This window comes from Chaetodon trifascialis, chromosome 22 (genome assembly GCF_039877785.1).
Source record: "Chaetodon trifascialis isolate fChaTrf1 chromosome 22, fChaTrf1.hap1, whole genome shotgun sequence".
Taxonomy (NCBI): Eukaryota; Metazoa; Chordata; class Actinopteri; order Chaetodontiformes; family Chaetodontidae; genus Chaetodon; species Chaetodon trifascialis.
In genome coordinates, this window is record NC_092077.1 from 13,212,650 (window position 1) to 13,224,690 (window position 12,041).

Sequence of the window (12,041 nt, forward strand, 5' to 3'; positions counted from 1 at the left end):
CATTTGAACCCTGTCACTATTTTCTCATAGTTGCCTAGCAACGCACTCCCCATCCAGCGACAGTGTGCTTGATTGGAGAAGAGGAGGAACGTCCCTGAAACCCTGCAAGTCTTCCTCCGCGAGGAATCAAAAGGTAGTGGCAAGGTAAAATAAACACAGAACAGACAGAGGGAGTGCCGCAGTGAATGATGACAGACTGAATGAAGCCGGCGAGGGTCTTAATAAACTTCTGCCTCGGAAACATCCTAAGAAAGCCCTGACAGACAGCCTCAACGAGGAGGAGGCTGGACGGGGAATGTTGACTTTATTGTAGAAATATGAAAATTCCTTCACATTCAAATGAAAAATCTATGATGCATAAGTCCTTTGTTTTCAGTATTTTGAAAGTTGTGCTTTAAAGGTGGTGACTTTTTCTTTCATTCATGAACATTGGGTTCAATGCATGACTCATTTACAGCCTCATTAGGCTCATAATGATAATCTAAGTGCATCATACTGGCTGTCAGGTGTGTGGCAACGGGCACACACCTGACACCTGGCATACGTCTTCTCCTCTAGGGCTCTGTTTTACTTGATATTAAAAGCACCCACCGACCTGTCAATGTGAAGAGTTTCCATCTTTTATTCCATTTCAAAAATCACATCCTTCTCTGCACTCACCTGTGAATACGCTCAAAATTTAGAGAGTGATGAATCGTGATGGACAGGCTGGTCCAACCAATCACCATCCCACGCCTTTGGCTTCGAGCAGAAGACGGGTAGGTCTAATAAAAATATGTCTGATGTCTTAAAGCTGCCATTTGCCCTGCAACACCACTAAATGTCAGAGAGCAGGACGAGACGGGGGAGACAGAGAAAGTGAGAGAGGGAGGACGGAGAGAGAGTGAGCGGTGGCGACATGACATGTTTGGCCCTGAGGAAGTGAAGCAAAGAGGGAGTGAGGCAGAGAGTGGGAGAGAGAGATGGAGGGAGACGGAGAGAGACCAGCCATGTCCAGTCTCACAGTCCACTGGGCTGCACACGTCAGCACACTCCATCCATCATCTGGCTCCAACTCACGCACACACAGACACACACAGATACACACCCCCACACACACACGGGGTGCCTCCTAATGGCCTTTTACATTCACCATTTCCCTACAATCCACGCCTGCCTGCACTGCTAATGCACCCAAGCTACCTTTTCTCACGAAGCCTAAGCTGTTGGTACTGCCACTGCTATGACAGAGACACCATACAGTGATTTCAGAAGAGGACTTCGGTGGTACTCGTGTGGGCCAGTGGAACATGTGCAGCATGAAATCTGAACCCTTGTTGTTTGGTACAACATATTCAAACAATTATAAATCACCACAGTAGTTAACACGCACTGCAGTTAAAACTAATTCAGTTTTTCAATGTGCAGGAGCTGAAAGTGTGCAGATGTTTACAAGACAACCACACCAACACAGTGTCAGGGTTGTCGACAAAAGCAACCTTTTGTTTACTTGTTTTGTTTTGCAAAAGAAAACCAAGCATGACAGACGATGAATCAGAATGGAACCAGGCAAAGTGGAACCATACCAACGAAAAGGTATACCAAGCAAGCTCTTCACCGCACAGTGTGCCAAATTATGAAGATCGCTGTGCTTTGTCACGACAAAATCTATGCAAATGCTTAGCTTTACTAATTAGCTAAAAGTGACCAACAAATGGTGAGTGTTACGGTGCTACAACTGGACAAGTGAAAGAAAGGAAACCAAGAAAACAGACAGCCTTGCAAAAAAGTCTGACTTCCTCGCAAGTGCTAACCGAAGCAAAGACTGCTATCACTAGCTGGATGCTATCTGTCTGCTTCACCTCTATTGCTTTGCAGTCATTATTGCCCTGTCCCTGGGATATTGGACACATTTTTCATTCGACTGTAGAAGACTGGCACTGGGTAGGAAAGGGGAGCTTTGAGGTAGAGAATGGTTGAGTCAGACAGAGAGAGGGAAAAGACAGCACCTATGTAGGGGAGAGAAAAAAAATCTCATGTCTGCAGAGGATAAGTGGATGATGTTTGGCCCAGCACTGGATAGAAAAGAGAGGATAATCTTGGCCCAGTAACCTGTGTTTTGATGGCTCAGTGGATCGAGCCTCGAAAACAGAAAGATGGAAAGACAGAACCAGTGAGGTATTATTAATTCGAAAAGGAGTGGAGCGCAAGTGGGTCGCACTGTGTCGGTCTCTCCAGAAAAGCAACTCAATGTTTTCGGGAGGTGACCTTGAGCAGAAGCACGTTGGAATACTTCAGTTCTTTTAGGACACTATTTTTAAAACTGACAAGAGATTAGATCTGTGGCAATTTAGATGAGAAATTCATAGGTTGAGTAGCTGAGATGCTGAAACTTTGGGTTAAGTGGCTGTAGTCAGGGCAAGCTTTACATGTGTGTGTGTGCGTGTGTGTGTGTGCATAGACGCAAAGGTAAATGCAGACATGATCAAAAATGATGTGCAGATGATACTGCATCAGCCAATTCAAATCCATTAAGCCATCATTACTGGATACCCCACAGAGAATCATTTCAAAATAAAATTACGGGAAGTATCCAAACAAAAGGAATAAGAAATCCATTATTGAAAATTCAAAATGAAAGAAATAACAAATTCATGTCTTCTACCGTTCCCCCCGCTCTTTACCCTCTGTCTCTCTTCAGCTCTTCATCCATTAATACTTCCTGTTGTTTACCTGTCATCAACGCAAGACGTGTCTCAGTACAGTCTGCCTGTAAGCATGGATTCTGCCAAACCTGCATAACAGTGCAGACTCAACCCAACCGCCTTGAAACAAAGGCATTTAAAGGCCCAATGCAATATTGATGTTGGGAATAATGTCGCTGAATGCTGGCTGTGAATATTTTATGGAGCTATGCACTCTCCCTGACACACATGTGCACACACACACCACACCTGACTGCGGGTGCTATGAAACACTGGGACAGAGTTAAAATATGGGAAACAAAGGACAGTGTAGTGAAAAAATTTATTTAGAGGAACCCCCCACTCTCCAGAAGGAACATAAATGCTGTTTTGTATTCCCTCTCTACTTTGCCCATAACCATGAAGAGATAACTGCAGGATTCTTAGTGCTATGCCCGAGCACACTGTCAAAACTGGATATCATTTTCAGTATTGCCTCTGCTGCTGTCTCTTCAAATATCCTAACTAGTGCATAAAGCTCAAACTCACAACATACAGCCATTTAATACACTAAACGAGGATGTGCGTATACTCAGTCAACTTAGTGGTATGGAATAGGATCAGAGGCCAGCTGGTTATCATTCTGGATAGCTACCACAGTGTCTTGCAGAGCTTAATATTAGAAATGAATCAAAGTTTGCCAACAGATTCTATATGTTCTCTGTAAAACCAGCTTGCGTAATAGCCAAACCACAGACAGTGGATTATATAACCATTACTAATCGACTGAAAAGGTCAGCAGCAAGCTACTGTACCGCTCCAGCATATTTACACTTCAATGGCCGTTATTCATACATTTAAAGTGGCCTTATAAACAGGAGATTGGAGCCCTTTTATAACAATACGACCAGGTTTATGAAAGGCAAGAACCATCAGTTGGAAGCGCTTCGCTGGGAAACACTAGCATGATCCCATAAGACCACAGAAAGAAAAGCATCACACAGACTGTGGTGCTGATGGCGAATGGTTGCGTGTGTGCTCATGGAGGCAACATAAAAGTCGGTCGTATATTTTTGTAAAATTTAAGAGGTTTCATTTTCTGAAGGAAGTTCAAGTATACTTGTTGTCTGAACAAAATTGGCTCACTGATGTGTTACTCAGTAGCTTGCAGGGTCTTGCTAGTTAGCTTCTAGATGGCACCTACGGTAAAGGTAAAAATTTTCTTGGTGTCAGAAGAGAGTGATGATTAGCAACCCAAACACCAAGGTTAGTTTTCTGCTAGGTGGTGTTCTTGTGTTTTTTGTGTTTTGAAGGACGTGGATATGTTACTGCTGGGGCATTTCCATTATTAAGTGTGACTGCTACGGTGTAGCTAGAGTGCTTGACATTGGTGTTAGGGCATTTCCAGGTATCTGCTAGTGTGTTTTGGACAGTTGCTGGTGGTATTGGATGGACAGTAGGTGGTTGACATGCTTCATCAGATGGTTGGTGGGACCTTATTAAGGGGTTACTAGTTGGTTTCTATGATGAGTTACTTGGGGATTTCTAGGTGACAGCTAAGGTGTTTGGGATGATTGGTTTCACAGTAGGTGCTAGGTAGCTGGTTGACTGTTTGGGTGCATGATGTGGTTGAAAGGTGCAATATAACTAAATGATATCATTCTGATTATCATCACTATGGTGATCATTATCATCATCATCTTCTCGGGTGACAAGACTGCTGTAAGGTTACTGGGGTGTACTATGTTTTTGCAGTAGTTGCAGTAAGAACATCATGAAGGTTAATGCAACTGCAGTCAGAGAATCTGATCAAAGACCAGCAATGTTGCTGATTCAGACAACTCCCTTGGATTTGGGAAATTTTGTTTTTTTAATAACCTCCAAACTTTCTAAGTCTGCTAAAATGAGTTGGAGTTTTTGTGTGTGCCTCAGTGTATGTATTTGTGTGTGAACAAAGTTAAAAGATAAAAACAAACAACATGTTAAAATGTGTAGGCTAGCCTCTAGTTGTGGTGTAAAGTCTGACCTGGGAGCAGTAACGAATTTACCAGGCTGGCTGGTTAGCAGGGAGGGAAGACAGAGCCTCTGAGAGAAGGTCAGTGTTCTCGCTCAAAAGACTGACATGCAATTATATCGCACCAGCCAATACAAGCTGTTTGACTACAAGCTGAAATAATGGGCAGAAGTTTCACAACAACGACTAACCTTTAAGCGTTAGACACTCAAACACATGCATTTCATGCACGGGAGGGGAGGCGGAGAAAGAGGAAAGAAATTAGAATGAGATGTAGAGAGGGATGTTTGAGAAACAGACAAAAGAGATGGCTGGAGAAGCACAAGGTAAAGGAGGAGCAAACAGACAAGACGGAGAAGGCAAGGTGGAGGAAAAGCCTGAGAGAGTAACCCAGAGAAGAAGAGGTGGATCGAATGGTGACGCAGGGTGAGTTAGGTTGAAGGAAGGGAGGCAGGATGGTGTAAAGGTTCTTTCTCCCCCTCATCCCTCCTTCCCTCTCATCCTTTTCTCTGAGTCGTTCTGCTCCGATGCCTCGCAGAGAAGCGGCAGAGGCAAATCTGCTCCCTGCAGCCGCTCCTTGCTATAAATGAGTTTAGGCTGCACCCAAATGAACTCCTCACAGAGCCTTTACTTCACTCTGACCAGAGCAAAACATGCAAAGCCAGATCTCTGGAGTTCAAGTATGGCCCTAAAGCCAAACAAAAGAAATACTACCTAATCTAAACACCACTGCTCCTCAGAATCCCCTAGATCTGTCTACCCTACATAGCAATATTGCATGGGATAGAATGGAGGAATTATACTAAGTGTGGGAAAAATTAGATTTTACACTAAGGCAAATTGAAAGTGTCAGTGCCTTATGGAGCTCTAATGTCCTTTAACAAGACATACATTTAAGGCTAATTCTGGCAGTTATCTGCTTTTCAATTTAGCACGCTTGCCCTATTGTGAAATAGCTAGCAATAGTTATTCACACTGTTTGTTATCAACAATACTTTCTCCAAAATAGTCTGTGTGTGCGCAACCAGAGAAGAAAAGAAGCATATTAGAGTGTGGCTGTAGGAGCATGTGTGAGCTAAGGAAGCAAACAGTTAGCCTTGGGGTTTACAAACTGGCCATGTATTAAAACGCCACTGGATTGCCTGGTGACCTTTTGTTGGATGTGATCCCCTATCCCTCTCTTTTCTCCTCCTCCTAATAAATGGGGAAAAACACACAAAAAAAACAGCAAACAAAGGGGAGCAAAAGGGGAACCAAGCGAGCGGCAACAGGACTTCCGATGGCTATGCATTAATTTGTTTTTGGGTGACTTGCAAGAGACGAGCATGTAAAAACTCAGTGTACTCCTCGAGGACGTCTTAAAAACAGACAACCTGCGGGAGGAATTGTTTGGGTTGATCATGACCTTGAGATTTTGGCCTCATGTATCTTCTGTGTGTGTATATGTATGTGTGTTTGTCCCCAGCGTCCTGGGGGTTAACATTTTCTTCCATTTCCCTCTGTTCAAGCTGTGCAGCAGTTTCACTGCAGGGTTCTGTAACTGGTGAGGCACTGTGCAGTCTTGTTAGCTGAGCTTTGATACTCTCACACACACACACACACACACACACACACACACACACACACACACACACACACACACACACACACACACACACACACACACACACACACACAAACAAATGAAAAAAATGCCTCACTTCAATTTGCAGCAATAGCCATCCAGTCTCCTTGCTGAGTCTTCTAGCAGAGCAAAGGCCAGACACACTGTGCCTCGTTCGCATTCAACAACCAAAAAACCCCCTTTAATTACAGCGTGCACCGCGGGAATTTGATTACAGTTTGACAACCCAGGTGAGAACAAAGAAACTGCGATCCTCTCATCTATTTCAATTAAAAGAAAGCATCAGTCACCTTCATCTGCAACAACTACAAATTCATAGAAAAGTTCAATTGGTGGCAAAAAAGGAATGGAAGACATTTTCAGTCCTGAAGGATGGTGCTGTGCTTGCATTACTTTTCAACTTATGCATGACAGGTGAGCATGTGTGTTTTTTTCCAAGACCTAATTATTATTATTATTATTATTATTATTATTATTATTATTATTATTATTATTATTATTATTATTATTATTATTATTATACTGCATTTTATAATTTGCATGACTCTATTCAGGTATATTCCTTTAAATGTTACTCTTCCACTTCTCACACAATACTTGTAGTTGTTTTAGTGTCAAGTTGAATGTGACCAACAATCAACAGGCCAAATTACTTCTTCACAGGGATGAAGAACAACTCTATTTTAGTTTTATGCTTGCAACAACAGCGATTGTGTGTCGGGCTCTGAGCCCTGCCAGAAACATGGGTGACCCCACACTCTGCACTGTGCCTGAATGCATCCTGCTTAGAAACAAACGGACCACTGAAGACCCCGCTACTGCTCTGCTAACATGCTGATTTCACACGCTTCCATGCAGCAGTCCTGTATTACAGGCACAGCAAAGATACAGGATATTGTCACAAACACTGCAGTATTTTGCATTCCCAAAAGACCCAATGCTGGTACTGTCGGAGTGCCATTTTTTTTTTTAATCTAACTGCATGAGGAGGCATTATATGCCAGTTCTACCCAGAGAAGTTAGTGAATGTGTTGAGCTAGGCAAGCCCCTGATATGGTCAGGCGTGATTTGTGATCAGGCGCTGGCTCGTCTCAACACAATCTGAACAGTTGATGTCAGTTCTCACCACTACAATTAAGCTTTATTTAAATTTTAGTGTTTTCTAGTGTAGCATCATTACATTTTTATTTATTTTCTAATACTTATTGATTCCAGACAAACCCCACCACTGAGCTACACCTTTTAAGCACTCCTTAAATGGCAGCATGCACCATAAGAGCTGTCCCATGCATGACTGTCTGCCAAACTATTAGCAAGGAAAGGGGGCAAATATACACACACACAAAAAAAACTGAACAAAAATTATTTGACAAAATGAGCGAAGCCACATTAAAAACTGATATTAATATACACCTACACACTTATATACACAAGTGCTGATTGCTTATTTACCATTTCATGCTCAGTTAAGTCTTCTTAAGTGAATACTCAGCCCAGGCCTCGCACAAAAAAAAACTGAGGGCTTGAAAGCCACCATGATTTCAATTATTTGTTAGGAGGCCATAATTTTGAAGCACTTACTCCTCTGAGCAGACATCAATAAACAAGCTGCAGGAAGCAGTTACATCAAAAAAATAAAATAGCCAGAAAAAAAAAAATCAATAGACAAATGATTTCTCAAAACCACTTGTTAATTTCTCTGCTCTTGAATGAGCCTCAAAAACGAGGCTAATCGCTAGGCTAACACTACCTCCTCCTGGATACAGAAGGGTTGTGTTTCCCCCCCATGCAGCACAAGAGCACATTTAGTGGCTAATCATTCGCCGGGGTCTGCTGGAGATCATCCATGTCTATTAAATAGAGTGAGCGGCGCGATTATTGAACATTATGGTATGTGCACCTGCTTCTTTAGGGTCACAAAGAAGAGGAGAGGAGAGCGGAGAGGAGAGGAGAAACCTGCTCCTTACATGAAGACTCATGAAGACTATGTTTCCTCATCAGGCAGGGCTAATGTATCACCCACTCAACACCCAGGAAATTACCTCAGGATAGCACCCTCCTTTCTCAGGCATGATTAATTGATCCGGACAGAACAAGAGAAGGAGAGAAGAGGCAGAGATAGAGGGAGAAAAAAGTGCTGATGTGCTTCGGAAGAGAGGCAGATTGGAAACACAGTGGGGATCGGAAAAGACCGGCGCTGACCTTTTTGACTATTAATGAAAGCGGGAAATGGCCACGTCTAAAAATGTGGTCATTTTCAAATGAAATCCCAGAACAGGATTTGACGCAAGTGCAGTCCCGATTCAATCCATCATGATCTGAAGGAGGACGGCATGGGAGAGAGGAAGAAGAGGAGAAATACACACCACAGACAACGCCTAAGGTTCTGATTCGATTTTGGTGGCACTGTGAAACAGGGGTAACACTGTCACCTCACAGCTAGAAGGTCCCGGGGTTTGATTCCCACCTTCGGTGCCTGCTGTTCAAGAAAAGGGGCCTTTCTGTGTGGAGTTTGCATGTTCTCCCCGTGTTCAGCTGGGGTATCCTCCATAAAAAAACCACTAAAAACATGCAAGAAGATCACCACCTGACCAATGGTGACGATAAAGGAACTGGTCCCCGGGCGCCAGTCGGCTGGCAGCCCACCGCTCCTGGTCTGCCACGGAGGAAGGACTGACCAAGGATGGGTCAAAAGCGGAGAAGAATTTCACATAAGCATGGCGTGTGCAGTTTCCCCCCCTAACTCCGCATGTTGTGTTGTTTGTGACTAATAACGGATGTCTTCTTCTTCAGCAAAGCCAAGAGTTTTGATTGCAACTCCAAAACACAAATTATATCAATTTACTTCTGAAATAAATAAAATGATTTGCAAGCCCCAAATGTTAACAAAATCTGGTTCACTATTCAATACCAAAACAGTGTGTGTGTGTGTGTGTGTGTGTGTGTGTGTGTGTGTGTGTGTGTGTGTGTGTGTGTGTGTGTGTGTGTATGTATATGTGTGTATTTGTCTAACCAGGCTTGCAGCTCTTGCTCTGCCTTGGCCCTGTCCTGCTCCAAGGCTTTATACAGCTCATCAGTGATCTTCTTCCTCAGGGCCTCTTCATCAACTGGAGACAAAAACAGACCGGAGAAAGAGCGTTAGAGGGAGAGGTTTTCAAGTGCACTGCTGTTGTTTACAGACAGGCACATTCTGTTTGTTGAGACACTGAATAGAATCATGCTGTAAAAAAAATTAAAATAAAAAAAGAGAGAAAGGTGGGTGTTTTTCTAGCAAGTGTTGGAAAATCTGCATTTAAAATGAGCATTTAAAGCAATTATTCAGTGAAAAGTCTGTGTTTTGGCTGAGCAGACGGCTCTGGTTTGTTACTAGTGCTGCAACTATCAGTTGGCTAATTGATTAGACCATAGACAGAAAAATAATAGGCGACTATTTTGAGAGTGAATTAATTTAAGCCATCCTAAAAGCAAACATTCCTCAGTTCCAGCCAGTTCTTTGTGTGGTGTTCTGGGTGTGACGTGATGTATCATAGAGCAAACAATTAATAGTTTAATTAATAATAAAAATAATTGCAAGTTGTAGCCCTTGTTGTTACATTGCTGTCTGCCATAAAACATTCTGCAGTGTTTGTTTAATTGAGTGTGTTGTCACTGCTTTCTGTGCGTGAAGCCAGGTGGGACAGAAATCTTGGCCTGAGGCTGCAATGCTGTATGAGGTGTGTGTGTGTTTAGGTAACATATGCATTTCTCTGTTTGTGTGTTGTGCTATGTGGAGTATTACGCTTTAATTTCGTGGGCCCTTTCTGCTTTTGACACACACAAGCTGCAGCCTCAAATCACAGCAGCGTGCCTCCCTATCTATACATATTCATGTCAGACCATCACATGTATGATTCCATGTCTCCACCGGTGTGTCCTGGCGGGTAATTAAGCACGAAAGTAAATACACCAGCCTGCGACCAGGCCCGAAACGTGCTCTGAAGACAGAAGTGCCATGCGGTGTGTGCTGCGACACTGCAGTGATGGGGGGAGTGTCTGAGTGTGTCAAGATTACTCTCCCGCTGCATTAGTTAGATGGGATAATCCCTATTGTCAGTGTCTATTATTACCTGGTAACATGTGGTCACAGCAAGCCAGTGGACACACACGAAAAACTAATTCCAGCTAAATCAGATTAATAATAAGACCCAAAATGCGCCGAGCCGTTTCTTTCTTATCTGATCTAATGTTAAACAAATACAGGCAAAGACAAAAAGCACCAAAACGGCCTTCTGCTCCAGCATCATGTCTCGTTACAGTGCCTATGTGGTGTTGAGGGTTTATTATTATAGTCATGCTTTCATCTGTCCCTGTTCAAGTCCAACATGTGGCGCTGCTTCTCAATCATGCTCTTCAATTTCAGTATCAGGAAAGTGCAGGAACACAAACCAACAGCGATCAGTTCTTTTAACTTGGTGTAGCTGCCAAAGAAACACTTAAATATAACTTAAACATGCTTAAGATTGATGTGAATTAAATTGCTTCTTCATGCAGTACCCTTTGGATTTGGAATCAAATATATCCACTTTAGTTTCATTGTTTTAACAAAAAAGGAATAATCGTCCAAAAGCAGAAGCCGCAACTCCAGATCCACATCATAGTCTAATTAAATGTCTTAAATGGTACTTGGCTCAAAGCCTGTTCACCAGCTGTCTTAGAAATCATTTTAAAAGGCTTCTGAGTTACCCCGTGGACAGAAAGACTGGATGGCTAACTGAAAAAAAACAGGGAAAGGTTTGGCTTTGAATTAATAACATCTAGGAGTGGTGATAGCAATAAAAGGAGTTTCATTTTAGGAGATTGAAGCTTCCTGACGAGCATTTCTAGTGGCCTAAACCTTAGTGAGTTCGATGCATTCTGCTCCGTGTGAAAACTGGACAGATTCATTTGTAATTAAATCAGTCCATAAAACTCAAAATAAATACGTTGAAAGATTGTCATTTTCTTCAATTGTCCGATGTAAAGCTAAAAATAAGTGATACTGTTGAATTGATGGACACAAGCCACTAAGACGTGGTTAAAGCTAATGCAACTGGTGTCATGGACACATGAAATCCTGGCTAATTAACAAGTTTTTCTCCATCCACCTTCTGTCAGCGGCTTCGTCACGCCCACTCTCTTAATAATCTGCTCTCGAGTGACGTTTCCTGTTCAAACACGCAAAACCAGAACGCAGCTAACGTAATGTTTTCCTCTGATTTTCAACCTCTGTGGCCTTTTCTTCTCTGCGGCGGACGACACATAACAAGAACTCACAGTAGGAGAACTATATGGTGCAGCAAAGAGAATGAATAAGCGTCAGGCAGAGGGAGGGTTAGTGTGACAGGGCTTCAGAAGAAAACAGAGGCAGTGATTGACGGTTGACAACTTTTCGCTGCACAGTGTATCCTCAAAGACAGAGACTGCTGTCCCCGACTGTCCAGAGCGTGAGAAAATAATATCCATCATGTCTGACAGCACTCAGAAGCACCATTGATCTCACCGCAGAGGAGAGTCTAATTACAACTCTGTTCAGAATTACGACAGAAAGACCACCTGTGGGGCTAAAATCCAGACTTTGCCATCTGTCAAGAAACATAAACTATTTTTACATCAGGTAAATGTGACTTCAGATGATATGACATGGTTGCCTTCCGTCTGCAAAAACAATGCTGTGGCTTTATCATGCGGCTGTTATTGTAATATTGTGAATTAAAGCTGCAAC

General features: G+C 42.8%; 1 protein-coding gene across 4 annotated transcripts in view; it reads right to left on the reverse strand.

Annotated features, from left to right (window-relative positions):
* The window catches only part of chchd3a (coiled-coil-helix-coiled-coil-helix domain containing 3a), a 69,281-nt gene that overhangs the window by 49,519 nt on the left and 7,721 nt on the right, over positions 1 to 12,041 (reverse strand). For all 4 annotated transcript variants that reach the window (XM_070992446.1, XM_070992444.1, XM_070992445.1 and 1 more), the window contains one exon: positions 9,315 to 9,408. In XM_070992446.1, coding sequence (XP_070848547.1) covers positions 9,315 to 9,408 — 94 coding nt within the window. The remainder of the gene's footprint in view (positions 1 to 9,314; positions 9,409 to 12,041) is intronic.